A 27,672-nucleotide genomic window follows, 5' to 3' on the forward strand; every position below is an offset into this window, starting at 1 on the left:
TTTTCACAGGTGAATCATCATGTAAGAAACCTTTTTTTTTTTAAGGTTTTAATGTCTAATTTGAACTACTTCCTTTACTGTTTGTGACATGCATTGTATTTAATGAGCTGGTCAACTACAGTTGTTCGGTAAGGGTAGAAAAGAGTCTGGTTACGTGCCAGCAATGGATGTAACACAAAGCATGATTTGACAGCTTTTCTTGTGTCGAGCTAATACATCCTATGTGTATGGAAATCAATTTCCAATGAAATCAGAACCTTTCCATTAAAAATTATGACGCAACCCAAAATTTTAGGCAAACTAGAGCTCATAATTTGACCTATTCCTGTATCAGTCTCACGCTGTTGATTTAAAAAGTCATCATTCTGACTTGCTATTAGTATCTCATTGTCATTCTTTACATTTTATCCTTAATTCTTTTTTTTTCGGTGTTGGTATAATTACTAATATCGGGTTTTATGAAGTTGAAATCTGTCTCTCTAGAGGGACATTTGGAGAGAGATTTCACTGAGCCCCTCCAGGTGTAAAGTCTCCTCTGGAGCTCGAGAAGGGGGAACAATTTTTTTTTCTCAAGCTCAATAACAACAATAATAATCGCTGTCAATTCAAATGCCCAACGGCGGTGGCACGTTGTCAGATTGCTGTAGGGGTTTGATGTTCTGATTCTGGGGCAACTTCGGTGATGGTGATGATGATGATGAAGATGTTCCTACCATCCAATGTTGGCCAATCGGGTGACAGAAGTGTCTTATTTTGAAGGTGTAAAGGCCGGACAGGAAGCCGTGACCCCTCCTCAGTAAACACATTCTATCTAACGTCCCCAGGTTCTCCGCACGCAAGAAGTCATCATTCACTCCAACTTTTGCAGATCGGTTTTTAATTTCAGTGCAGCATTAAGTCAATACACAGTGAGATATAACGAGAAACAAAGGCGGCTGCTTTAAGCCCTACGCTAGACTTCTCATTCCATATTCATTATGAATGTCAAAGACTAAACATCCTATACAGACTTAAGAATCTGTAACATTTCCATCCAATCTGCCACCAGAGCTTTCTGTTTCCCATTATTGTACATTTGTTTTATTTATTCAGCTCACTGACACAAATGGCTTGATGAAGTTTATTGTTCTTTTTCAGCAGTTATCCATGCACCACATCTACAATGATATATTCCACCAAGCTGCAGTGTCACAGAGTTTAAGTACTATTAGGATAAACATTATGTCCTTTATTTTTACGTCATATACAAGGGGACCCAGCAGACCCTCTTACGATGAGTTTCGGGAGAATCTGGAAGCCGACAGGAGCGTGAAAATGTAAAACAACGCGCTGGAGGTCGCAGCAGTGACTGGGAAACACTTTTTTTTTCCCTCAGTGTGACACCTTGGAGCAGCAGGAGAGGCACCTTTTCCACAACAAGAAACTTTTTCAAGGACTCTCTTTGCACCTGGATCCGATTCTGGATCCAATTTTGGATCCTAGCCCCCCCCCCCTCCAAAAAAAGTCCTGTTGACATCATGCTTTCACCTCCACCATCCTTCATTACAGATTTATATAGGAATATGCACCGAATGAACACCATATAAAGTAAAATAAAGAAGGTGTTGAGGAGACAGAGCTCAAGTCCTCAGTATTATTTCTGATCATTCTGAAGGTTTATATTGGCATAAGGAGGGGTTTACATTCTACTATTACACACATACTACACATGTTGCATTTTTTAAAAAACTGATTCTAATATATCTGGCACCAGTCCATAACGTTGGGAAATCAAACACACAAAAATGTAAATGAACAGCTGAATAAATAGAATGTGGATTTCCTTAAATACTCAAACAACTGCACAGAGTTTGGTTGGTCAAGCATTCTTGATCAACCAGGTACCAAAACAAATGTACAAAAATGTCACAACCAAATAATTAAAAGGTCATTTTTCTTGATTACGCAGAAATTTGCTCAGAGTTTGGTTAATGGCCGGTCGAAACAACTAAAAGAACTTCAGATTCTACCTGACGTACCTGGTACCGGTGCATAACACAGGAAAATCAAATGTATAAAAATTACAACTGAACAGTTGAATGAATAGAATGCGATTTATGTTAAATATTCAGAAAATCGTTCAGAGTTCGGTTGGTGGTTGGACTGAATTTTTGCAGGCGGGTGTGGTTCTGCTGGGGGAATATAAACTTGTTACCTCAGTATTTCTAAAATCCTGATCATCCACAGAATCTGGGGCTTTTGGGGCCACTGAGGGTTCTGCAGCCCGTGGGCATTTGCACGAACGGTGATCCAACCCCGCTTTCACATAACCGTTGCCTTAGCTCCTGTATCTTTTAGTGGAAAAGGGCCTTTCGACAGCGAAAAGTGCAACATGCTTGATGAAACACAGCCTGAGGGTGAAGCACGGAGGGCAGGTGTTACAGTCGAAGATGCTGACTGCACAGAGGTTTAAGGCCTCAGAGGTGATGAGCTGCGAGGTGGTGACCGCTGTTTAACGCCAGAGTCTGTTTTGAATTGGTGAGGTATATTTTAGTCGGGGGAATGAGCTGAGGTGGAGATGTAAGCGTCTTCAGAGCAGTGAAACACACAACTACTGTTAAGTGCACACTATAAACTGCAGCTTGCGTGGTTACAGTCAGTGCCAGACAAATACACAACACACTGTGTCAATATTTTCCTGACCTGTGGATAAAAATACAGGACATTTTGAACCCCCCCCCATGTTTTCTTCACGTCCTTGCTGCGGATCGTTGCTAGTCCACAAAATGTCCATCACTTAGGTGTCGAGCAGCAGAGAAACCAAAGCTATAGGCTCTACGTGTTACGGGGCGACAGCGGGGCGATAATATCGGTTGCTGATGGTTTTTTTCTCCACCATCAGGATGATCGGAAATCTACAGCGGAACTGGGCGTTATAGAAGTAGGAGTCGCCGTCGGCAGCAGAGCAGGTCAGCGGTGAGATAAACACAGAGTAACCATCGGAAACACTGACGAGAAAGAGAAAAAAACTCCCACACACTGTTGAAGTACACAGCTACAACCACAGCCATAAAACAGCTCAACTAGCTAGCTAGTCCTCACTGAAGATGCTACACGGGATTCACACAGCAGCATCCGTGTTACGGCTTCCCTCCGGATAAACTGCTACAGAGCTGCTCCCTGTCCCTACGATGACAGACTCCGCCACCCAGTCAGGTCTATTTACAGAGCTTTACAAAAGCGGGGATGAGAGATTCAAGCGGATGACGCTCCAGTGATGTGTGGTGGCAATGCGGCCGGGCGATATTGGCTTCGACGGGGAACAGGTGGAGAGGAGATGCGCTGCGCATCTCGTCTACACCTTCAGACGACTGTTCGGGACAAAAAGGTCGAAATTGAGAAATTGAGTCCGATGAGATGTGCGAGATGTCTGAAATGCGAAAACATGTAAAAACGTGTGTAATCTGTAAATGAAAAGTGGGTTAATGTGTGCAGATTGGGGCTGACATTGACCTTGAACTAGTTTGATTCCCAACGGATGCCTTGCAAGATTTGTAACATGAACACAGGTTTAGTTTTCAAGAAAGCAAAGATTCCACTTCTTTTTTCAGAAGAATACTTATTTGCATGATTTTGTCAAATTCTGTTTGTGTGTCTAAGAGTAAGAATTGCCCGTTTGCACTGCCTGAAAATGTGGCCAAAAGCTTAACGGTTTGCGTGTGTGTGCGGTTTGGTGAAACGGATGAGAAATCAGGTGTTCAGCTGATGTCCCTTGTGGAAATGATGATTGTTGTTGTTGCAGATGGAGGCGATGGTCTCTTGGTCTGTTTCTCCTGGCTCCTGTTTCTACCGAACTCGCCAGCTCCTGAAAGAGGCCCTGAAAGACAAAGAGGAGACAAAACAGAAAACTGTTCAAAATTCTACTTCCTGTCGTCATTAGCCATGAAATGCCCTCAGATTTCTGCAGCAGCTCATTTCCCTGTCTGTTTTCATTTCGTGCATTTCCGGTTCAAAAAAGCCTAAAAGTTCTGTACATCTGTTATTTATTACTGCGACTGCAGGGATAAACACTTTTTTCTGGGTGTTGAATATTGTTTGTTTAGTTCTTAGTCCGTTTTTAGTCATTAAAAAAAACAATACGTAAATATGACGTGATATCGTGGTTTTACAGGGGGGTTACATGCTGGACCACTTTAGAATCAGCTGCTGGCTGGAGGTTCATATTTATCTTAGAGACGTGAGAGCGCGGTACCAGTCTTCACATCTAACTCTTGGCAAGAAAGTGAATAAGCATATTTCCGTATCATTGAACTTTTGGTCTTTTTATGTATTATTACCATGTCAATACCTTTGCACTACCCTCATTCCCACTACTAACCCAAGATTTTAGCACTATAACTTGCACATATTAAATAAATATAGAAATGTAACTATATCTCTTCCTTGTAATAACTGTGTGGTGTTTGTATCTGTCATGTTCATTTTTAGTTTACTGTTTTAGTCTACAGTAATTTTGTTTTGTAAATATGATTTAGGTTTCCTGTTCTATTTCTTCTTTTGGTGCTACTTTAATATGATTTTTTATATTTTATCGTACATTTTACTGTTTTATTCAATTCTAATTTAAACTCTGAATGTTTGTCTATGCATTTTCTGCGGAGGAGGCTACAACTGCATTTCATGGTGCAGTCCTCTATTGTATAACGACAATGACAACCTTCTCAAAATTGTAACTATTCCATTTAAGTTTAACTCCATCTGATTGTTGTACTCGCATAAAGGCTGAGATATCCTAACTTCTAATATGGGTCAAGCTTCTGAAATGCTGCATCCTACAATTCCCATGATGCAACTCGACAGCATCTATCGGCAGACGCTCGCTGCCTGTGTCTTTCCAACCCCATTCCCACAGACTATCCGTTAAAAAGGTGTAGTCTCCAAGCCCAAGCCAAGGTTTAACCCCTGATGTCATGAGTAAGGGTTATTTGTTCAGACTGGAGAAAGCTCCTCTAGAGGCACTGAACGCATCATACAACTGTTGCCACAGGCTGAGCAGTAGTAACCATGACGAGTAAACTGTCTTTGAGGCGTAAAAGAGGGGAAGTGGCTCTTTACCATCTGTTGGTCTGTCTCTACCTGGCTACTGGACGTCCAGTTTGCTCGGGCCGACGCTGTGGATGAGCTGGGAGGATTCGGACGCGGCGCTGTACGCTTGAATCAGCAGGTTCTTGTTGAGGTCTCCGACCGCGCTGCTGGCCTGCAGCTTTGGGTAGGGGGGCGTCTCCGCACCCTGTCCCTGTCCTCGCCCCTGGGCGTCAAGGTCCATCAGGTGCTCCAGGGGGCAGCCTTCTGTTCCCTCAGTGACGGGTGAAAACTCCTGAGCGCTCGCCTGCTCGTCCCTGGACACTGGACTGATGGAGACAGATGGAGAGCTTAAAGGAACAATGATGACGGAGACACAATATTTGATTTATTAGCACTGTTCAAAACGCAGCTGCAGTATTAAATCAATATTTAAAACCAATCAATCAGTCAGATGCAAAACTGGAAGAAAGAAAGAAGCCACAGAGGCTGATTGGTACCAGGGGAGTCACCTCAGTGCAGACAAAACTTGGCAGACACACTAAAATGAAGTAGAAATGAGCAGAGACATACAGGCAGCACGGAGAGGAGCTATGAAACAACTGGGAATCTGTTTGTTATACTCTGCATGTCGTTTCATTGAAACAACATGAAGAGTGAAGGCTAAAATTGATGTTATATTTTCAAAAGTCAATTCTCACACACAGACGAAAACATCTGAGAGTCACGTGGACGGTTAAAAGAGTCTGGGAGACACAAAACAAAGATGTCTCACCTGACGTCCATGGACTGGACTCCGTCAGACAGCTCGTCCACACAGCTCTTATTCTCCAGGGGTCCCAGCATGATGACGGGGGCCTCGGCAGGAATCGGGGCGTCCTCCTCCAAAGCGACCGGAGCCTCGGCTCTCATGTCGGATGCTGCGAAAACAAAGTTGTCGTCTGGTTCTTTTCAGAGCAAAACCATTACATATGTCAGAAGGGGAGGCAAAAAAATTCGGTACAATCTTAAATCTAAATTACACATGATCAAATATGCATGTTCCATCCCATAAATCGAGGAGTTCTGCTTTAATGTTCAAGTTAATGGAAATATAAAGTCTGCGGTGACTCTTACATTGTATTTTAAGATCAAGTGCAGTAAATGTGGTGTTCAGTGTATTGCTGAGACATTTCTTTCCAGATAACCTGTTTGACCGATTTCCCGCCCTGGTGCGTAACACTGCAGGGAGCGGCGTGTTTACTTTCCTCTGGGGCCACCTGTGCTGAGGAAACAGCAGTAATGTCAGCCACGGCAGGGCAGAGAGTGCGTCGCACGCCGCAGCATCCTTGGCGTCGTCGTTACTGCGATCGACCATGGGGAGGCACTGTCCCCCTGCCTGCCTAACACTGCTGAGTCACACTGCAGCTGAGACTGATCTCATTTCATTTCATAAAAAAACTAATTGTGTGGGAGAAACGGAAAAAAAAAAAACAAGGGGTTGTAACGGTATTTTTACAGCCGAATAAAAAACACGAAGAAAGTAAAAGAGAGAGGAGACTAAATTTAAACTGCGTTGGTGCAGATAATGAGGCCACCAGGGAGATGAGTGTGTGTGAGTGTGAGTGTGTGTGTGTGTATCAGAGGAAGGACATATTTAACATTCACCTGAGACACCAGAAGGAGGCTCCACTTCACTCTTCCTTGTTCTTTTCATAATCTCCTCAATTCTCTGTTAGAACACATAAAACACAGCTCGAAAGCAGACGCTACTGGTGTCACTGGAAATTTAGTAAATTTTCTGGAGCTTTTGGTCAGATTACTTGATCTTCATCAGCAGATGGAGTTTGCCCAGTTGCCATAAGACTGTAAATGTTCAAATTTCCATTTCATGGCTGAATGAAAAAATACATTTCTTCTGAATTTCTTTTCATGAAAACCAGGCCAAATCAATGTGCTGATGAAGCTCATGTGATTCGATAAAAAGCTCCAGAACAGGGACTTCATGCAGCTTGTGGTGGGATTGTTTTGCCAACTGCTGTTCGTAAGATTTACTAGAAGTAGTAGCATTACTGTTTTATGTTAGTCCCTTGCACTAGATATAGAGACAGGCCAGGGATTGGTTTAGAAGTGAATCCTGGTCTAGAATTTATGATCTTGGATCCCTCTGGTACCTTCTTCCTCTGCAGCCTCTCCTGCTCCTCCTGGATGTGCAGCAGCTCTCTCTCCTGTCTCTTCCTCTCAGCCTCTTTCTGGGCTCGCAGGAAGGCCTCCTCCCTCTGAAAAACATCCGGCAACATCCCGCAAACATCCCATCACTCACTTTTTCGTGCTATGACTATACTTCTGCGTGGCTCACCACGTTAAATTTAAGGCTCTTTAAGACCTTTTTAATACCATGTACGTTACGATTTAATACATGTTTCGCGATCTTAGCGTTCAAAGTACGAAAGATATCGATGAAAACCTGCAGGGATGATAAGACCTATTTGCCAAGTGACATTTATATCATTCACATTAACATTTTGTCACTATTTCCCGGTGAGATATGACAATTTGAGCTGAAATGATAAGTTGATTAATCTATTTGTTGATCAACAGAAAATTATTCGGCAACTAATTTAATAATCGATTATTCATTGTTAAATTCAAGCAAACATTATGTGGTCCCAGCTTCTCAAATGTGAGAGTATTTTGCTTTTTCTTGCAGCAGCAGAGAATGGATGGATAAATGGATGGATGGATTAGCCGAGTAAAAGTAAAGCAAATTAATTTAGGTTCCATGTATGAATTTTTTATCAGGTCAGAGGTCCGGAAAAACTGCACTGGGCACTTTCCAGCAAGTTTTTGCTAAACTCACATAGGGGAACATTTTATAAACAATGTTAATACCTGCAGCAGGCTAGAAAAATATTTAAGACCTCTGTGCATGAAATTTCAAGCTTTTTTTGACCCGCGTTTTGTCGTTCCAAACGTTAAAAACGAAACTCTGACCGTGGTTTCTGGTGTCAAAGTCACACACTGGGCCCACGTAGCCTAAAATATTTCAGTTGTTAATTGAGGTCAAGCTGGATCACAAGGAATGATTTTGAAGTATTTTGAGGGTACAGTTTAGACTATACTTTTGCATTATCACACGAGTTAAAAAACAAATAAAATCAGACACTGATGTGACCTGACCTCTCTGTCCAGCTGATCCTGCATGTCCTTCCATCTCTGCTCCTTCTGTCGTCTCTCCTCCTCCTCCTTGGTCCTCCTCTCCTCCTCCTTCCTCACTCTCTCCTCCTCGGCCTGCTGTGCAGCTCTCTCCTGTCGCTCCCTCGCCTCCTGCTGCCTCCTCTGCTCCTCCTCAGCCCTCAGCCTGAAGGAACACATGAGGGTTGAACCGTGCAGGCCCCCACAAAGAAGCAATCTCTGTCGTTTTTATCAGCTGGATCCGGTCTTTGGTTTTCTATGCTCTGAAACTATCATTAAAGATTTTTCTTGTTTTTTGGGGATAATTTTATTACAACGTCCATTAGCTTGTTAGAGCTGGGGCTGAAACCTGACTCCAGACGAGGTTTGGACAGGTAGAATCCATATTTACTCTTCACTGTTTGACAGAAAAATAATATTCTGTCATTGTGCATCAACAGAACACAATATTAAGTGAATTATAAATTAATAAAACAGGGTTTAGTGTCTATTTATTGCCACGGTAAAACAATTACTATTTTTCCTGACATACTTTTCAAAAATATCTTAAAAAATGTAGATTCCAGTATGAATTTGTACTTTCATGCACTTCAGTGTGATAAACGTCAGCCAGACAATCAACAACAGGTGATGTCCATACCTAAACTAAAATATCATTCCAGCCTATATACTGACGTCAGATTTTGTCAGATTTTTGGATTTATCTTTTAAGAAATGTGTGTGCGATGATATATGGTATTAGAGACTGTATCCAAAAACAAACACCTCTCCTCCTCCTGCCGTTGTCTCTCCTCCTGCTCCTTCTGTATTCGGGCCAGACGTCGCCTCTCTGCCAGGAGCCTGGACGCCTCCTCAGCATCCGTCGTCCCACCAACACTCCTGCCTGTGGGTGTGCCTGGAGACTCTGCGCATGGAGAGGGACAGGGACGGCTGAGTGGGGGGGGGGGGTTGCTGCAGTATGAGTTAACAAAAAAACTGTGCGTGGACACATCTTCCAGGTGCGAGTGTAGCCCGCAAAGTGGGTGAGTGCAAAGTACAGGCAGATTTATCAATGACGTGGCAGGAGAAAAAACAGCAGCTTTAGTTTGGAGAAAAGGGAGAGAGAAAGATGCATTTTCAAATTCGGCGTAGACACAGTTTTGATCCAGACAACAAGCAAAGAGCAGAGGCTATTTTGTTCAGCTTCGATGTTCAGATTATTTTCTTTCTCCCTCCTCCTAACCACTCATTTTCCTACCAGATACACTAATGTCATCGAAAACAAAATTGCTTTTTTATGTAAAATGCTTTTAAGATGCAAATGTTTAAGATGTCAATAAGACATCACAACAACTTTGTGAGACCATGACTACGGTTTTAACCATGAACTCTGGGGGTTCAGTATTTATATGGCAAGGACTACGTGTGTGTGGAGATGTAGCTGAAGATCTGGGTTAACCGAAGTCCTCCAGAACGGTGCCTTCACGTGCAGCTAGACAGGGTTAGAAAATGACTTCTTCCATTAGATGTTAGCTTATGAATGTAAAATGCTGACTCACACATACACACTGTGCCTTTACCTGCGGTCAGTTCTCTGCTGGTGGATTTGGGGATCTTCTTCTCTGAAGTTTCAGGTTTGGTCGATTTCCTCTCCAGGGTGCCATGACCTTTGACCTCAGTCTGACCCCTGTCATCGTTGCCAGGGGTGGGGGCTCTCTGCCTGTGCGGGGAGGTCGGGTATTGTCCAGGGGAGCAGGGAGACTGGGCGCGACTCCTGGTCGACCTCACCCTAAAACACACACACACACACACACACAACCGCATAGGGTCATCTGGACTATAATCCAGGTGAGGTCTGTGTGTGTGTGTGTGGGGGTGTTGGGGGGTTGTGTGTGTGTGTGTATGCGTGTTTCATACCGTTTCGGTGTGGCCGGGCCTTTATTGTTGGCCCTGAAGGAAGCACTGCGGACCGGTGTGTTTGGAGTCTCCCCCTGCAAATCAGATTTGATAAATATTAATAATGATATGAAGACATTATAGACCAATAATCAAAAACAAGTAAAACATACTATATACTGTATGTCAAGCATTTGAACCCTTTGAAATCGTCTGAATTTATGTACAAATTTGTATTAAAATGTTCATATTTCAGAAGAAATTGTTGATTTGTATAAAGCTGGAAAGTGATCTCAAAGAGTTTAGATAGATATATAACATATAACATCCCCTGATCCCCCGCGGCAAGGTTTTCTCCTCTTAATTCTGATGAAACAATCCAGAAAAAAATCCTTTTCGGATTTCTACATCAATGTCGGCATCTACGTCACTCCACATTTCACATTAAGAGTAACTGCGAGAAATCGGGACGGAAACTTACTGGATTGCTTTTATGGCATAAACAGATGGTGGATGGATGGAAGAGTCAGCGGAACAAACAAGTTCAATTTGTTTAACCTCTTAACATAAGAGGAGAAAGCATTTGACTGAACCAGTGGTATGGTCTTTCTAAGAGGGACTAAAAATGGGTACTGGAAACATGGTCTTATTTTGAAGAAACAATAATACCCCAAAGGTGTAATTCACCAGAAAAGGTCTCACATGTTTACATCATTTCCACACATGTATTTAAATGAATCGACACATGGGTACTTTGAATCTCCGGTAAACAGCTGCAGGCATGTGTGTGTGAGAGTGTGTGCTTATAACTACACATTTTTAAGTTTACCATTACATACAAAATGGCTCACAACATTTGCTAATGTGACCTTTTCGCTCTGAACGCCTCACTTATAACGAGGTTGCAAGTGTCTAGTGCTATTTGTGTGTGTGTGTGTGTGTGTGTGTGTGGTCTGACCGTGGGTGTTTTGGCTCTGGACGTGTCTTCGGGGAGTCCAGCGATGCTCCTGCGGTTGGAGGGACTTCTGTACGGTCTGTGGTTGTTGGAGGAAGCTGTTCGATGTGACACAAAAGACACTGATGGGTCACAGACCGACGTGCACACACGCACACACGGACGGATTTAAAAAAAAAAAAACACACAGAAACACAAATGTAAACACCGACGTGTTGACACAGAGAAGTGAGAAACTCCCGTGAGTGAAGAAGAAATCCTTGACTCAAAGAGACGTTTTACCAGTCAGAAATTAAAAGCTTTTACAACTTGTATCATATGTTCCTGGAGATCTTAAAAACACAAGTAACACGTTCTTAATGTAGTGGATGCAGACTTATGAATCCCTCTGGCTTAAGGGTGAATTTTATTCTCACAGAACTAGTACATCATGCAAAGTTGTCGCTCTGAACATGTCATTTGGGTGTTCTTGTATCCTAAAAGAAAATAAACCGAATCAATAGATCTGCCAATGGATTTCCTGAAATCATTTCAGGCTGTTTTTAATAGAAAATACTTTCTACAAATGACCAATTCTACAGTTTCATCACGTTTGGCCTGTTACAGCATCACTCGATGTAGAGCCATCGAGTGGTGCCGACCCATCTTGCGCCTATGGTTCCGGAAAACACTCCCGAATGAGATCTGGACGCGAGCGATCGGTCTCACCTCTCTCCGGTGAGTGGAGGGCGGCCGAAGAGCTGGAGAGCTGTTTGTTCATTGGCGGATCCGTGGCGGGTGGAGACAGGAAGTCAACGACTGATGAAAATATGAAACAAAATATCACAAATCAGCGACATAGAGAGACACATGACTCTAAATCCAAGTAGAGGCTGCTGCAGCTGCTCTAGAGACCGACGATGGAAATGTCACGGATACATTAGATAAACGTCCCCATCCCAAAACAAACACCCATCACACGACAAACACAGAACTGCCAGCTCACACGGAAAGTAACCCTGCCGATCGATGAGCCATGCAGGCCACTGAATGAATTAACCTTGGTGATGTGAGACATAAACGAAGCAGCGGGACAGAGAGCAGAGACGGTCTGCAGCCTGCCTCAGCACGAAATGGTGGATGACGGTAGAGAGATGCAGATGACGCGGTCCCATGAAGCCGCAGACATTAATACAGCACCTTGGAGGCGAAGTGATGACATCCAGACGGAGGCGAAGAGGAGCCTGGACACCAGGCAGGTATGTGTTCATGAAGGGTACAACCCCACAGCTGAGAACTACCAGATTAGAATCGCGGTTGGATTCAAGGGTTGCAAGGTTCGAAGTAACACGTTTTTTTCCAAATAATCTGAGGTTGTATGTACAGGTCATGTCTGGAAGAGTGTGTATGAAAATGAAACATGTTAAAACTCGGCCATACTTGCTTTTTCATTACTGCACTTGATGCTTTTATGCCAGTAACTGTTTTAATGATTTAACACTTCTTCTTTAGGGTGACTGAGCAAAACACTGCAGAGGGACTACAGATTGAAAAAAAAAAAATTCACAGCAATTTACAGCAATGGCCGTTACTTTGTACTACCCCTCTTCATAAACCAATACCTAAATAAATAAATACTGTAAATAAAAGATGGGGAAATATAAGGTTCTTAATGGCATGAACTGTTGAGAAATATAACTAAAGCATCTCAACACGAGCTCTGTCACTTGCAATATCACTAGCAGACCTGAAATTAGTTTCACTCTTGCCCCTAAAAACATAACAACTCCTGCCCCCCCCCCCCCAATGCTTCTACAGTGTTTACACATTTTACTCAGTTGAAAGATGACGAGCAATCGAATCTGTGCATTGTTTTTCCCCTCCCTCTAATTCAAGATTTAATTTGATAAGCCTGCAAATTTGGTTACACGACAGCTCATGTAAACATCATTATCGCGTTAACTCAGTTCACTTATAATCTGATTATTATTAGTGTGCACGTGAACAACCTGCCTGAGAAGCTGAAATAATAAATAAAACTCTTATATATATATATATATTATAAACGGACAGTATGAACATCATTTTAATTTTTTTTATTCCGTGTTATTTTGGCGAACTTTACTGTTTCTCTCTATTTTGCCCTGTTGTTTTACTGTAAAGCATTTTGTGCTGTTACATATTATATATACTACCACCATCAAATGAAAGCTAAGCTTGACATATTTCTTTATTTTATGCTGTCAGTTTATTTTAAAGCTGATTGATACGGAACTGTACATGAGCCAGAGTTAGCCTGGGAGGCTCATGTTCATCTGTTGTCCCTGCTGTCCCAGTCTCTACGCATTTTCCCCTCTGATGATCTTCTCTGCATCCGTCCTGCATTCATACTGCAGGCAGTTCAACAAAGGGGGGAAAACTACAATATTATAAAACAGACACCTTTACAGTGTGTTTCACCACAGACTGGTGATCAAGTTAGTACGTTAGAATAGAATTCTGCGAAATTCCCGTCAGGTTTTGAGCTGAGATGCAGCACCGGTTCAGTTCAGTACAGTGGCTGCATCTGTAATATGGAACAGAAATGACTGGAAACGTCTGGTAGATGGTGTGCAATCGGGTGTGTGTGTCTGTGTGAGAGTGTGTTTTCCGATTGCACTTGCCTGTGTGTAGGTGGGGTCTAATAAGTTTGGTGGATAGCTACAGGGTGAATGTCTGATATGATGTATGGTGTGTATGTGTGTGTGCGTGTCTGCGTGTGTGTGTGTGCATGTGTGTGTGTGTGTGTGTCTGTGTGTGTAGCGAAGCTGGGCGTTTTACAGACTGGGTTCCCTGCTAAGAATGATATGTATGCATCGCTAAACATGGCTCTGGGCCAGGAAGACAGGAAGTGGAGCAGCCCTTTGTTGCGAATAAAGTGGGGGTGGGGGAGTATGTGTGTGTGTGTGTGTGTGTGTGTGTGTGTGTGTGTGTGTGTGTGTGTGTGTGTGTGTGTGTGTGTGTGTGAGAGTGTGTGTGTGGTGGGGGCTCCAAACCAGACACTCATTAGCCACAAAGGAGAACACCAGTTGAAATATGAACGGTGAACTGTAGATGAAAATGGGTTCTTTCTGTTACACACAATTACACACACAAAAAAACACAAATATAATGCGCAGACATCCAGTCAGTGTTGGAGGTCACACCTTTGTTCAAGCACTTAGAGTTCTTTTCATTTTCCCTCTGTTGGCACTTTTACGTTAAATTTCATCAACTTGATGTGTTTTTTTTTTGGTTCAGATGAGGATTCAGCTGCAACACTTTGGCATTTATAATCAGTAAATAAACATTTAAATAGTGGTTTTTGACACGCTAGAATGCAGTTGTAAGCAGATATAGGTGTTTAATAATGTATCTGTTAACAACTACAACTCCTCCTGCTGACACCCGTAAGTGGAATCTGCTGTAATAGCAGATCATTTAGTAATAATATAAAATATGTCTTCATAAGAGAAGAATACTAAAACTTTAATATGTACACATCAACATATTTCATATCTAGAGAATTCAATTTCCCTCTGTGGGTCCGGCTGTGCAGTTGTTTTTGAAGATTGTGTTGTTGTATGGGATGCATCAAAGTTACCAAATAAGCTCAGAGTAGTCAAATCTAAACAGTAATTGGCGGTGACCTGTAAATATCACACAGCTGATAATCAGAGAAGAGAGATGGAGCCTGACCAAAGCCACATGAAGTCGTTTTAAATCTTTAGAAGCACAGATTTTAAATCGAGCCAGCAGTCAGTTTTATGCAGGCAACAACATACCGTTAATCTACTGTACAGTGTGTCTGCTGGATACAAATGGCAGAGATTCAGGCTTTCAATTAAAGATATTTTTGGCAACTCAAACCACACATCCCTCCGGATCATTTTACCATCGATTAAGACAAGACACGTTCGATTTACCGTATTTCTGCCTGCTCGAGAAACATATTCCTGCATCTGTAAATCTGGCAAAAACCTGCCAACGCAAGTGATGGTGTCGCGATGGTGTCCGCCAAGATACTGGAAAGTAACATTAATCTAGAGGGCACTAGAGGGTATGTTGCATTCACTGAACCAGACTGTACAGGAAATGAGAAAACCTTGAAACAGCAACCCGCATTCCTACCTAAACAAATAACTCTAAAAATAAATAAACTGTCTACTTTCACCATCTGGTTTTACATTTTAGCTCCATTTTGGGTGTCGGGTCAAATCAAATGCTGGTTATGGTTTTATGTTTTCTGTTTGGCACAAAGGACTGCAGATAAGTGCAATTTGTGGTTAGGATTTTGAAACCTGTGCCAACTACAGTTACCCTGAAACCCTTTTGATGCATCTCTACGGAAAGACATGTACGTATGTTCATCTTCATCAACGATGAAGCATGTTTTGGCATTGTACTTTAAGGAAAAATTCAAATCATATCTGTAAATATATTGAGTGATAAAAGAAGATTTTGAGAGTAAGTTTCCCCAACACTGCATTGAATTCAATAACAGATACAGTGCACACATTTCGTTAAACACACCCCAGGACGACATTACAGCCAGTGTGACAGTACAAAGACGTCCACAGACATGCAGACATAGGAACAGCTGCAGGGGAGACAGCAGGAGTGGTGGCAGGGGAGTGGTATGAGCGTGGCACACGGAGAGTCATGTGGTCTGTACCGTTACGGGACTGGCTGGCACTCGAAGCAGCGAGAAGCTCATTGGGCTGAGCGGAGCCAATGGCATGGCAGGGCGGGGTCTTAGGGTTACCTGGGCAGCAGGTGAAGCAGAGCGGAGAAAGCAAAGCGTTACACACTCACACACTTGAATGTGCTAACACATAACGCTCGTCCAAGCACACCTGCATCACTGATCACGTGACAGGCATACACACTGGTAACAACAACCGACATCCATCCACCCACACCGACAGTAAGGAAAAGTCAGAGATGAGCAGCACATAAGCATTCCCAGCAGGGAGCCTCACATCGAAACCTTACTGAGGATTATCAGCAGCTCGGACAAAACAAGACTATAGAGGGAACACGAACAGGCCAAGCTGAGCATCGACAGTCTCGACAAAACTGAAAAGAGTAAAGTATCATGCAAAAAAGCTGTAAGGAAACCAAAGCTACAGGTGTGACTCTACATTTTCAACAGAGGAAGTCTAGCAATCGATAGGCTTCGTGTCAAAGTCATTTAAATCATGAGAATACCGTTGCTGGCCGGCTGACGATGACAAGACCAAAGGGGTTAAGTATACGCCATGCGAGCTGCTTGTTGCCTGGTCGAACTGCTTCAGAAGCCAACTCCCCCCGCACCTCTCCGACGTTGAATTAGGGGGGGGGCGTGTCAAACCCCTTCCACAACTTTCTAAAGTGACAGTCGCGTCGCCGCACAGGTGAGTACGCAGCCAGGGCTTGAACTTCTCTCTCAATTACTCTTTGTTTTCATTTGTTACTCAACCGTTTGAGGCGATTTTCACGTGAACAACCGAGTTCAACACCATTAAAGTCTCACAGTGTCTGAACATGTGCACCGTTATCCCAGTTTTTAAACAACAGTGCATCTCCCCCCCTCTTTACGAGGGACAGCTTTTCACCCCACCTTCCAATGTGGATGATCTGAACAGCTGACGCACAGCACGTGGTGCGAACCACTTCTTTTTCTAGTACAACCCGGCCCGAAGAAAATTTTGACCTGAAGATGGCGGTAGCTGAAAAGTCAGGCGCTCACCAAAGGCAGTAGGATTCATCCAGTGGGGACCACGAATGTCTGTACCAAAATTTTATGGAAATCCATCCAATAGCTACTGAGATATCTCAGTCTGGACCGAAGTGGTGGACCGATTGGCTGGTCGGCATTGAGAAACCACATGCTATGAGGCCAAAATCAACAAAAAGGTCTGCTGCAAGTGTAGGTTTGTTTCAAATAAAGGCCCGGTTCTCTTTGAAGTTGAAGCAAGTACACTATTGGTGAATTTACAGTAATAAAAATATTTTAAAGGTAACGTGCATTTTTAAAAACATCCACATACGCCACTACTTGTGAACTCAGAGCTTTCCAAAAAGTGTAACTTACAAAGTTTTGAATACACCTGTTTGTCGCTTACTTGGACTCTTTTCATAAACATTAAAAACAACGTTTGAAAGCACAAATCAATCTTTTAACATAAAGTTCTATGCTTATATTTACCCTTAAGTGTATTTAACCTTCCTTTTATGGTTGGAAAAATCACATAATACATGATACTGTCTCTGATAGTATTATATATTTCGTATCATCTTATTCCAACTCTTTGTTGAAGCTTTATGATGTTGAACTATTCAAACTCAAGACTCAGCATTTTTATGGTTCTCCATTTGATTCCATCAAATGAAAACATTCCCGGTGTTTTGCGAATCATTTAAAACGCATTCATCCCCCTCCCCCTCCAGATGTTTTTGCTATTTTGGAACAATTTTTTTTTTTTTTTTTTTAAGTTGTGTGGGTTTGATCAAAGTTCAGTTGCACGGCATGAGTCTGCAGTGTCATACCATCAGTTTCCGGTCGTATTTGCATTATATCCATGCTGAAGTAGCCTGTTTTAGCTGGTTGATTTATAGCCTGGAGGGTCAGCTTATTATTGGCCGATCAATTGCCCCCATATTTCTATCAGTGCTTCAGACCATAAAGCTCCTGACCATGACTGAGTCTGTTGTGATGTATTCTTGGTTCAGAAGAACTTATGACTGCCTCCATGACGGACTGAATATCTTGTTTGAAAAAGCTCAGAAAAAGCAGCTGTTATCGGTGCACAAACCTAGTAACGGTAAGTAATACGCAGCATGAAACCCACACGTACACACAGTTTGCGTCTTTAGTGGGTCTCTGTCCTTTAATTGAGTGGAGCTGTAAGATGAGATGCTGCTGTTTCTGCTGCAGTGAGCGTTCTGCTGGGCCCTGAACTGATCCCAGAGCAGCCTTTCTGCCAGTCAGCCTGGCCAGAGCCAGATGAGCTGCTGGGTGGACCCCGATCCCAGGTCAGTGCCAGGACAGCGAGGCTGATGGGTACCGTGAATAATTGATGGTGTTATAAATGCGCCGCAGGATCTCGAGCCTAGCTGTCGGCACTTCTGGCCTCCTGCTGGCCGACACGACGGAAGAAATATCTCGGGAAAGATGAAGAGGATGTGATACGACAGAAAAAGAAAGGCGTAAAATACGAGGGAGAGACGGATGTTGGCACGTAAACAGCCTCATGTCGCACTTCGTCTGCATGGCCTTGTTGCGTTCAAGGTTAGATGTATAACTCCTGCTCCTCTGGGAATTAGAGCCGTCTCCCATCTCGGAAACAAAACAAGCGAGCGGTGACACACACATATAAAAACATACGCAAGCACGCACACACCTGTAGCACGTCTACAAGCCAAAACCACCAGCTAACACCGGTTTGTAATCACAGCTTCAGTCCATCTGATCACATAGCGAAGCTTTCGTGACTGGTAACACACACAGAGCCTCTCCTAACCCTGATGGGGTTTAGAGACAAAGCGTCAGGCTGCTCCTGCATTGCAGCCTCCACACCCTTTTCCATCCACTGCCCTTCTCTTTTCTTTTGCTCCATCACTTCTTCTCATCTTCCTCTCTTTATCCTCATTTCACCTGCTCTTTTTCCACAGCTGCTCTCTTCTACCCTTTCATCCCATCCCACCACCCCCCTCTTCCTTTTCCCCCTGACCTCCAGACCTTCTCCCCAAACACCTCTCCTCTCTTCTTCTCCACTCCCAGCCCCCATCGTCAGTATCCACCCATTTGGTCTCCTCTGTTCTGCATCTCAAAACCAACTCTCCACGGACATCGTCATAATCATTCTCCTTGTTTCTCCATCATCTCGTCAACAAAACCACCTCCCATCATACTCACCCTCCACTCCATCAGGCGGTCCTCCCCATGTCCACCGTTTGGGCCTGTTATCCAGGTGGTCCTGAGCCTCCCCTCCTCCTCCACCTCCTCCACCTCCTCCTCCTCCTCCTCCTCCTCCTCCTCCTCCGCCTCCTCTTGTCTCGGCACCCCCAGCTCTCCGGCGGACCAGGGCCTCCAGCCTCTCCTGCTCGTTGCGTTCGGAAACAGGGAAGAACAGACACTCTCTCACTGAGCCATCGCTACGGCGACGGACGCTCGGCGATGCGCTCGGAGACGGCTGCGCCATGGTTACCGCATGCAACCGCAGCAGCCTCGCCCCTCCGTCCTCTTTCGCACTCGTCTGCTGGCGGTCACCAGTGCTCGATTGCTTGCTCGGCTGTCACTCAGTGATACATAACACGGCTCTCTCTCTCTCTCTCTCTCCGTCTGCCGCTCCCTCTAGGTAGCACTGATTCCCTTTCTATCTCTCTCCCCTACCTCGGAATCGTTCGCCCCACCCTCCCTCTCTCCCTCTCTCTATCTCTCTTACACTATCTCTACCTCGATCGCCCCCTCTTTCTCTCTCTCTCTCTCTCTCATGACTGAGTCTATTTCACGGAGCACTTCAGCCAGCCGGGAGGGGACAAAATACAACCCGTCACCAACCCCCACGTACACACACACACACACACACATGCATGCATGAACACACACACACACACACACACACACACACACGCGCACACAGAGTGGGTGGACTGGATGTTGATACCGGTTGCATTTTTTTTAATCTCCTGTCTCCTTCACTCTTTCTACCTTCCACTGCCTCTTTCCTCCACATCAATTTGGACTTACACCGTTTACAGGCTGTCATTTCGTAAAAAAATACATGGTTCAGAAAATTATAAAATCATAACAAAACAACAATACAATATATTTAATACATGATATAATATTACAGCGTTTAAAATTTATTTCTAGTCTATATAAGACTATTTCTCATAGAAAATAGCCTAATATTTCCATCTTCTCTTGCATATTTTTTGGGTATGTGACTGCACTCAGTTGCCAGTTTATTGGGCATTCAAAAGCTGCCAAGGTTTTGCTGTTTTTCGAGAGGCGTTGATTCAACTTTACATTCGTTTTGGCAGCTACAGTTGCGTTACAGCACTGCGCTGTTGAATTACGTACTGAGAAGAGGTGTTTCTAATATTTTGTCCACCCCATTTGTATGATTAAGGTTAGGCTAAATATGAGAAACACCGCTCAGTATAAAGTTGCCTTCATCCAACGTGAGGATTTGGCATAACATCAAAAGATCTTAAAAATCTTTTAGGGCTGTAGAAGTCCATCCCTTCATTATACTATTATAATGAAGACACTGTGAGATATTGTCGGATCTGGTGACTGCACAGTGTCCATCTATTATTCAGATACATATTAATATCAGATATTCAAAGAGATTTCCTGGGTTATTACAGGGTTTCTGCAGGGTTCACCAAGTGAAGGTCTTTTTAATATCGGATTGGATGAAATTTAATACCCGTTTCACGATCTGACCAGTCAAAGTATGAAGTAGGATGGAAAACCATCTATAATTATGGTCTACAATTATTTATCACATTTTTCAGTGACCCCATATAATTGATGAAATTACTGAAACTTGGATCCAGGTAAGTGGCAGAAAAAGGATGGTGGAATTAAGCACTTCTAAATTATTTATTTCAACCTGCAATAACTGATTTTTTAAGACACAAGGACAGTAGAAACAAGTTGTGACGCATCGATCATTTACAAATCATCACTTTTTCAGTTGATATGGTGAGCTTGTTAGCAAATAGCTGGTAATTTCCACATCCAGCAGTCCAGTATTCCCTCCCTTTTGGCTCTGTTTTTGGTCTCCACCAGCTCCTGAGGGAAATATCTGTCTCTTTAGCTGCTTAATGCGGCACTATGTTCACCAGCTGGTCCGTGACTGCGTCTGTCTGCTGTTTGCTGCTGAGCAGGTAGTGGACAGAGGCTTTTTACAGCTGCCTGCTGCTGTGGGCGAAAACGACGCCGTGAGAGCGGTGAGAGTGAACCAGAACCGTAAAGCTGTGGTCCGGACAGGTAAACTGTAAAGCCCCGTAGTGGGGCTTTACAGTGATAATTCTCTGTAGGTTCATCACTATGAGCGACACCTTTCACATTGTCACATTGTTTTCACATTATAAAAGATATTGATTATAGCCACATTAAGTTCATTTATGTTTTTACTAAAATTGACACATGAGCGGATGACTTTCGTAGCTACTGTAGCTAGCTGTAGTGACAGTGCTTGCTACAGGTCTGGTGGTGCTGACTGAAAGAGCCTCCCGCAGCACAATCCCACTCTTAGTTTATAGGTGTATAACATCTCCTGAGAGCCGACAATCACATAAGAAGACATTTTATAACGTTACTACCTACAGCAGGCAAGACGCAAGATTAAGGACCTTTGTAAATTAAATGTAAAACTTTTTAAAAACCTTCTAAGGCTGTTTTTTCATTGAAACTAAATTCAGTGCTTTATAAGACCTTAATAAGACCTGCAGATACCCTGTATTATCTCTTATCCACCTTCTTCTGTGTTTCAGTGCTGGATGTTGATTGATTACTGTGAAAATATCTTCATTGTCTTGCTAGGTGCAACACCAACTACCTTTAAGGGGATCACTTGTGTTTTTGCCATTTGACAGGCATCTGTTCTGCATAGCTGCGATATTGATGAAGGCTTTGCAAATAAAGTAACATCTCGTCATTGAGTGTGACCCTCTTCTGCTATCATTTGGGTGTGGCATAAAAATCCAGTTCCAAGCATTCAGGTGGATGGTTAAAAATAAATATCCTTTTAAATAAATATGGGCTCATGCATTATAAAAACAAACCAATGAATCATTTAGTTATTTATTATTTGTTTATTTCTTGATTGATTTATTATTTCCTTCTCTCTAATGATTGGTGCCTATGATCACACAAAGACATTATTCTGCTGTTGCAGAAATAAAGATTCAATTTAGGATAAGAGACAACTCTCTTTGTCTTTTCCTTTGCTCTCTCTCTTCCGCTTTCTGGTTTTCATGTGGATCAGCTTTCTGTTTAAAACCACATCTCATACTGGGCTTTCAATCAACAACTATCATGGTGGTGACGCCTGAAAGCAGACAGCAGTTGCGTTTACAGTAATTGCACAAAATGAGGCTGATACACGGCTCTAGAGTACTGTCTGTATATAAAGGATGGAAAGGCCCCTCCTCAGCATCGTGGGGGGTTTGGTGAAGGTGCATGCAGAGTCATGCACCAGCTGCAGGAGGGAGGAGAGACGAGGGGAAAAGGGGAGGCTCAGAGACAAGAAGACAGATTTAAAGGGAGAGAGGGAGGCAGCAGGATTGTAAAGTGAGGGAGGGAGTGGTGGAGGTGGGAAGAGATACGGATATACTGTAGATAAAGATCAAAGAAGAACAAAGACAGAACAAGAAGCAGAACGGATGAGCAGACGGCAGCGGAGTCATTAGCTGCAACTGGATTCAGGACTGTGGGAGAATCTGACTACAATCAATGTAGCATAGAATAGTGTAGTACAGGGTAGCATAGCATACCATAGCAGGTCTCGCAAGGGGTGTGCGCGCTAATTAAACCACTCCTAGTGGTGCTCCTTTGCCCAATCCCTGCATTATTTCTGCGTTAAATTATGAAACCAATAACTCAGCAAATAAGAGCTGACTTTATTAATTGATCATGACATGATCCTCCATTGATTCACATTTTTAAATGTTACTTCAACTGCATAGGATAACTTTTAAATTGAAAAAAGCTGCTGGAAATTAAGTTATTTTGGGCTATAATAATCACAAAAACACCATGTAGAGCTGAAACGATTAATCAGTTAATTGATCAGTTAATTGCTTTAGAATAAATTAGCAACGATTTTGATCATCTCAGTCCATTTTCTCAGACGTGAGGATTTTCTGCTCCTCTTTGTCATATTACAGCTCATATAAATAATTTAAATCCTTTTTTGACTGTTGTTCGGACAAAACAAGAAATGTCACCATGGGCTCTGAGAAAACTTGATGGGTATTTTTCACTTTTTTTTTTCCATAGACAAAACAATTAATTGATTAGTCCAAAAAAATAATCAGCAGATTAATCAATAATGATAATAAATACACACACGTGAGTTCTAGTTAGTCCTACCGTAATCCCGGTAGCACTGTACAGATAACAGAGTAGTATACTGCAGTACACAGAAGTACATATCATTTCCTTGCTGTCTACTGCAAATTGTGCCCAGACTACTACTATATAGTGACAGAATATTAATCAACAACAATTTTGATAGTGGATTCATTGTTTAAGTAATTTATCAAGTTGTAGTTCCATGTTCTCAGATTTGACAGCTGCTGGTTTTCCTCTGTTCTACATCATTTTAAGCTGAATATTTTGGGGGTTTGGGCTGTTGGTCAGACAAAACACATGAACTATGAACTCTGAAAACGTCACATAAGGTTCTGGAGAATTGTGGTGGGCAGTTTCCGGATTCAGATCTATTTATTTCACGTATATATAACTTACACATGGCCGAATTAAGAGATGCTTCTTGTTGGACAATGCTGCCAAGAGACTGACAGGACAATCACATGCAAATAAGAGCCACGAAAAAAAAAAAAACATTCAAATAAAATGTTCAAGGTAAAATCAAAACGTTCAAGTTCAAATATTCTGAGCGCCGGGGGAAGAAAAGTGCATTACACACCAAACGATTTAAAGCAAAATCGTAAAAACCGATTGAGATGAATCAAAATGATAAAAATAGTCGTTGAAAAAAAAGCTGAAGCCCCAACTGTAACTAAAGCGGTTTTCTGAGAAAGCTATGCGCAATAACCTATGGTACAGTGCGTGTTTACCGCACACGGCATAAATTAACATCAGATTTAAATCCTATGATAAATCCTCATGACACCTTGTGTGTACTCTTCTATATGAGCTGGATCACGTCGATTCTGTAGCTTTCCTTTGTCCCTGTCAGAGGAGAAATATGTGCTCGTCGCAGCACCGCCGGCATCGACCGCCCGTTCCGGCAAACGGCACATGATACGTCGGCGGTGATGTCATCTCCCCGTGAGGCTGACCGATCATTATGTCATTACGGTATGCATATGAGCGTGTGGAGGAGAGGGCGCCGGGGGGGGCTGTCAGCACGCAAACAGAGCCTTTAAATCAATAGAGCCCCCCCCGGAGCCAGTGAAGGCTGAACCCTCTGTGGATCAGACTGTCACTGACTCAGGGGCTCGTTAACCCTCCGTGTGCCGCTCAGCATTTTTCAACAGGCGTCGGAAGATTTATGCTCTGGGCCGAACTGACGGGGTCACTGCAGGAACACGGCGGATAATTCCTGTTGGACTCTAGAAAGAGATTACAATAGTATGAGTCAATGGTTGTCAGCCGAGTGATGCCCACTCGTGACTCAGTGCAGAAGAACAAAATAATTAGTCTTGCTCCCGTTTTAGGCTCCTGCACCACTGACTGAGAAAAAAGCCACTGAAGCTGGGCAGACACTGAGCATTTTTATTAATCCTTTAACGTTCTGACAACTCACACTACACACAGCTAATCAGCTTTGCTGCACGGCTGCAGCCTGTGACTTTTATGCTCACGCTATACACGGATCAACTGACCGGCCACGACATGGAGCTCACACGGAATTTAAGCACGGCACCTCTGGTGGCTTTTGTCCTTTAATTTTGCTTTTCGTTGTTTGTATATACATACACTTGTTCTAAAAGTTCAAAATGGTATTTAAAAAGTGGAAGAAAGAGTCTGCCGTTAGGGGCCCTTGTATAATGGCTTCTACAGCAAGTAGTCTGTGGCTTTGAGTCTGCACGCGGAAAACCACCACAAACTTTTCACGTTCCAGGTGAATGCACACGATCGGTCAGCCGGCAGAAAGTCATTAGAGCTTCAGCAGCAATTACTCGCCATTTCCTCAAACTCCGGTTCAGCCCAACGACCGCTGGAAACACACCGACTCGGTTACGGATCGACTCGGTAGAGTAATTCAGCGGCAGAAAGCAGAGAGCTCAGAGAGAGAAAAAGGGAAGGAGAGGGGAGGATCCCTGGTGCCTGACGTTCTTCGTCACAGAGGCCAATCTTTCCACTATTTTCCCGAGATCTTGTCCCTGAGTCAGAGTTTGTGAATGTGAACAACGTGGTGACGGAGAGGTAAAATGACGGGGTGGTAGACACGGGCTTATTGTATCGACCTTCAGGTGAACCGTGCGTTGATGCCATGATCACATTATTATTACTGCTTAACAAAATTTTGTTGTCTAGATTAAATATCTTAAACAAACTATCTTTTGCAAACGCACAGAACAAGTGGCTGATGTTGTTGATTTACTTGTGAGCAGAGGATTTCTGATGTAATGCATCAGAAATGAAATGAATTTGCAATCACTTACAGTGGCGGGATACATATTGATACATACTGAAAAACATTCGTATTAATGTAATATTGTGATGTTGTTTATAACCACGTCGCCCTACAACTGATAAAAACATTCACGTTATGCTCATACCAGCCTCCTACCACATAAAAATCAAAATACATGGTTTTTATATATATATATATATATATACCTGGTTCCACTGAATGCTTGGTCAGATTTTTGTCATCATTTTGTTAATTTTCTACGTTTTACCTCGGATTAGATCATGTAAAACTGTTTGTGTCAATAAACTGATCTACACTTTAACCTTTTAATACAGTTCAGATACAAGGATCCATATCAATAACAAAGAGAAAGGAAACACTGGATCCCCACAACCTGAATATTTAACACCACTGGGAAAATACTATTTGAATGTCTGACAAAATTTTGATTGGTGAACTTCTCAACCTCGGCCCTACATCTCAGTTTACAAACTTCTGATAAAGTGTCACGCTGGATGTCGTTCCGTCCCCCCACCTCCTCTGACGTGCAGTGAACGCACCACTGGTGCGGGTATGACCTCTGACCTTTCCTTCCTCTTGCTGCTGCCGCCTCCTCTCCCCAGCGGCCGCCCTGCGCCGCTGCTCCTTCCTCCTCTGCTCCTCCATCTTCCTCCCTCGCTCCTCGGCGCAGCGCTCCAGCTGCTGCTGCGCCCGACGCTCCTTGTCCCGCAGCACCTCCGACAGCTCTGTGCACACACACACACACACACACACACACACACACACACACACGCAGGGACATTGTTAGATATCCACTTGATTTGACTAAACCGGAATGGCCAGTGTGAGCAGAAGGAATGATTCCATCAGGCACAGGACTGCCTCGGTGGGCACCGAGCCATTGTTTCACTGACAGACTGGAAAAATTGTGCACCTGTCCTTTAAACCCCCCCGGATGTCCTTTGATGTCCTCAATGGCGGCTGCAGATCCGGTGGCGGGGTAAAAGCCTCATGCGGCCGAAATGTCATCTTTGCGCTCAGCTGAAAAAAACCAGCTCAATGACACATCCACTTGTAGAGATGAGCGGAAGAAATGTGGAGACATCTCTTAAAATCTTTATGTTCACTCCTTTATTTGCGTCTTCCTTTATTCTTCCTATCATCCTTTCCCTTCTTGCGTCACCTTTTCGTCTTTTGTTCTTTCCTTTTTCTCTCAATTCTGCCCAGAGCCGCAATGATTCGTCGATTGATTGAACTGGCCACTATCTTGATGATCGACTAAGAGAAAAACTCCAAAATTCACAGGCTTCAGCTTCTCGAATGCGAATGTTTCCTGGATTGTTGTTTTAGTCGTCTCTGATGGGAAACTTTGGGTCCCGGTCTGTTCTGGACTGACCTTTTTTGTTTTTTCTTTATTATACCATTGTCTGACATTTTATGGACCAACCATCTAATCCATTAATCGAGAAGATATCCAACAGATTAATCAACACTGAATATAATCCTTACCTCAGTGTCGATATTCCAGCTGTTCCTCTTCACAGTGACAACACTCACTCTGGGTAACTGAACGCATCCATGGCTGATACTCGTTTAAGCCAATTAAAGTCAAGTCCGTGAATTTATATACCTCCAAATCACAGCTCTGCCTCAAGAGACTTCACAATCAGTCCATTATACGACAACATCTACGCTTTACTTCAGTAAATAATTAAACACAAAACAATGTTAAGCTGTGTCATCACACCCACAGCTAGGACCCACCGACCCACGCTGCAGCCACAAAGTGCGTGTGTGTGTGTGTGTGTGTGTGTGTGTGCCACGGACAGACGAACAGGACAGACCACGCAGAGCCCCGCCAGCTTGACAGTTACTCGTACCTCGTGTCTTCTCTCTGTCCTCCGGTCGCCCTTTGGCTAAATGCAGCCGGGAGCCTTTCGGACCGGGGAGGGGAACAAGGAAGAGAACCGTTCAGGCGCCTGGAGGTGGCGAGGTGCTTTTGTAGTGTTTTATTCGCTTTGGTGTCGAAACTACTGCGGGCTCACTTGTCACTCCAACCATAATAAATGCAGTCAAGTGAAATATCTTTTCTGCACGAAACATAAAAGCATCGAGACAAAACCCAGAAACAGCCAAAGACCCAGAGTGTAACTGGGACACTGGGTAGGTGATTTCTGCATCTGGGTTCTGCCATGTTGGTTCTGCCATGTTGGTTCTGCCATGGACATTGGACATAATGGAAGTACATCAAAGGATTTAACCCCGACTGGAGGTTTACCT

The 27,672-nt window shown here is 43.3% G+C and overlaps 1 protein-coding gene across 4 annotated transcripts in view; it reads right to left on the bottom strand.

Annotated features, from left to right (window-relative positions):
• Window positions 1–935: 935 nt before the first annotated feature.
• The window catches only part of map7d2b (MAP7 domain containing 2b), a 28,092-nt gene continuing 1,355 nt past the window's right edge, over window positions 936–27,672 (bottom strand). The window contains exons 2-15 of one of the 4 annotated variants that reach the window (XM_040127628.1): window positions 25,978–26,138; window positions 18,963–19,146; window positions 15,738–15,827; window positions 11,774–11,863; window positions 11,069–11,163; window positions 10,132–10,205; window positions 9,795–10,003; window positions 9,001–9,139; window positions 8,221–8,401; window positions 7,215–7,319; window positions 6,709–6,772; window positions 5,837–5,981; window positions 5,116–5,411; window positions 936–3,856 (exon numbers count right to left, since the gene is read on the bottom strand). In XM_040127628.1, the coding sequence (XP_039983562.1) occupies window positions 5,120–5,411; window positions 5,837–5,981; window positions 6,709–6,772; window positions 7,215–7,319; window positions 8,221–8,401; window positions 9,001–9,139; window positions 9,795–10,003; window positions 10,132–10,205; window positions 11,069–11,163; window positions 11,774–11,863; window positions 15,738–15,827; window positions 18,963–19,146; window positions 25,978–26,138 (1,829 nt within the window). In that variant the 3' untranslated portion in view covers window positions 936–3,856; window positions 5,116–5,119. Of the gene's footprint in view, window positions 3,857–5,094; window positions 5,412–5,836; window positions 6,009–6,708; window positions 6,773–7,214; window positions 7,320–8,220; window positions 8,402–9,000; window positions 9,140–9,794; window positions 10,004–10,131; window positions 10,206–11,068; window positions 11,164–11,773; window positions 11,864–15,737; window positions 15,828–18,962; window positions 19,147–25,977; window positions 26,139–27,672 lie in introns of all 4 variants that reach the window. The other 3 variants (XM_040127627.1, XM_040127625.1, XM_040127626.1) reach the window with 3 other exon arrangements.

The sequence above is a fragment of the Xiphias gladius genome, chromosome 5 (genome assembly GCF_016859285.1).
Source record: "Xiphias gladius isolate SHS-SW01 ecotype Sanya breed wild chromosome 5, ASM1685928v1, whole genome shotgun sequence".
NCBI lineage: Eukaryota > Metazoa > Chordata > Actinopteri > Istiophoriformes > Xiphiidae > Xiphias > Xiphias gladius.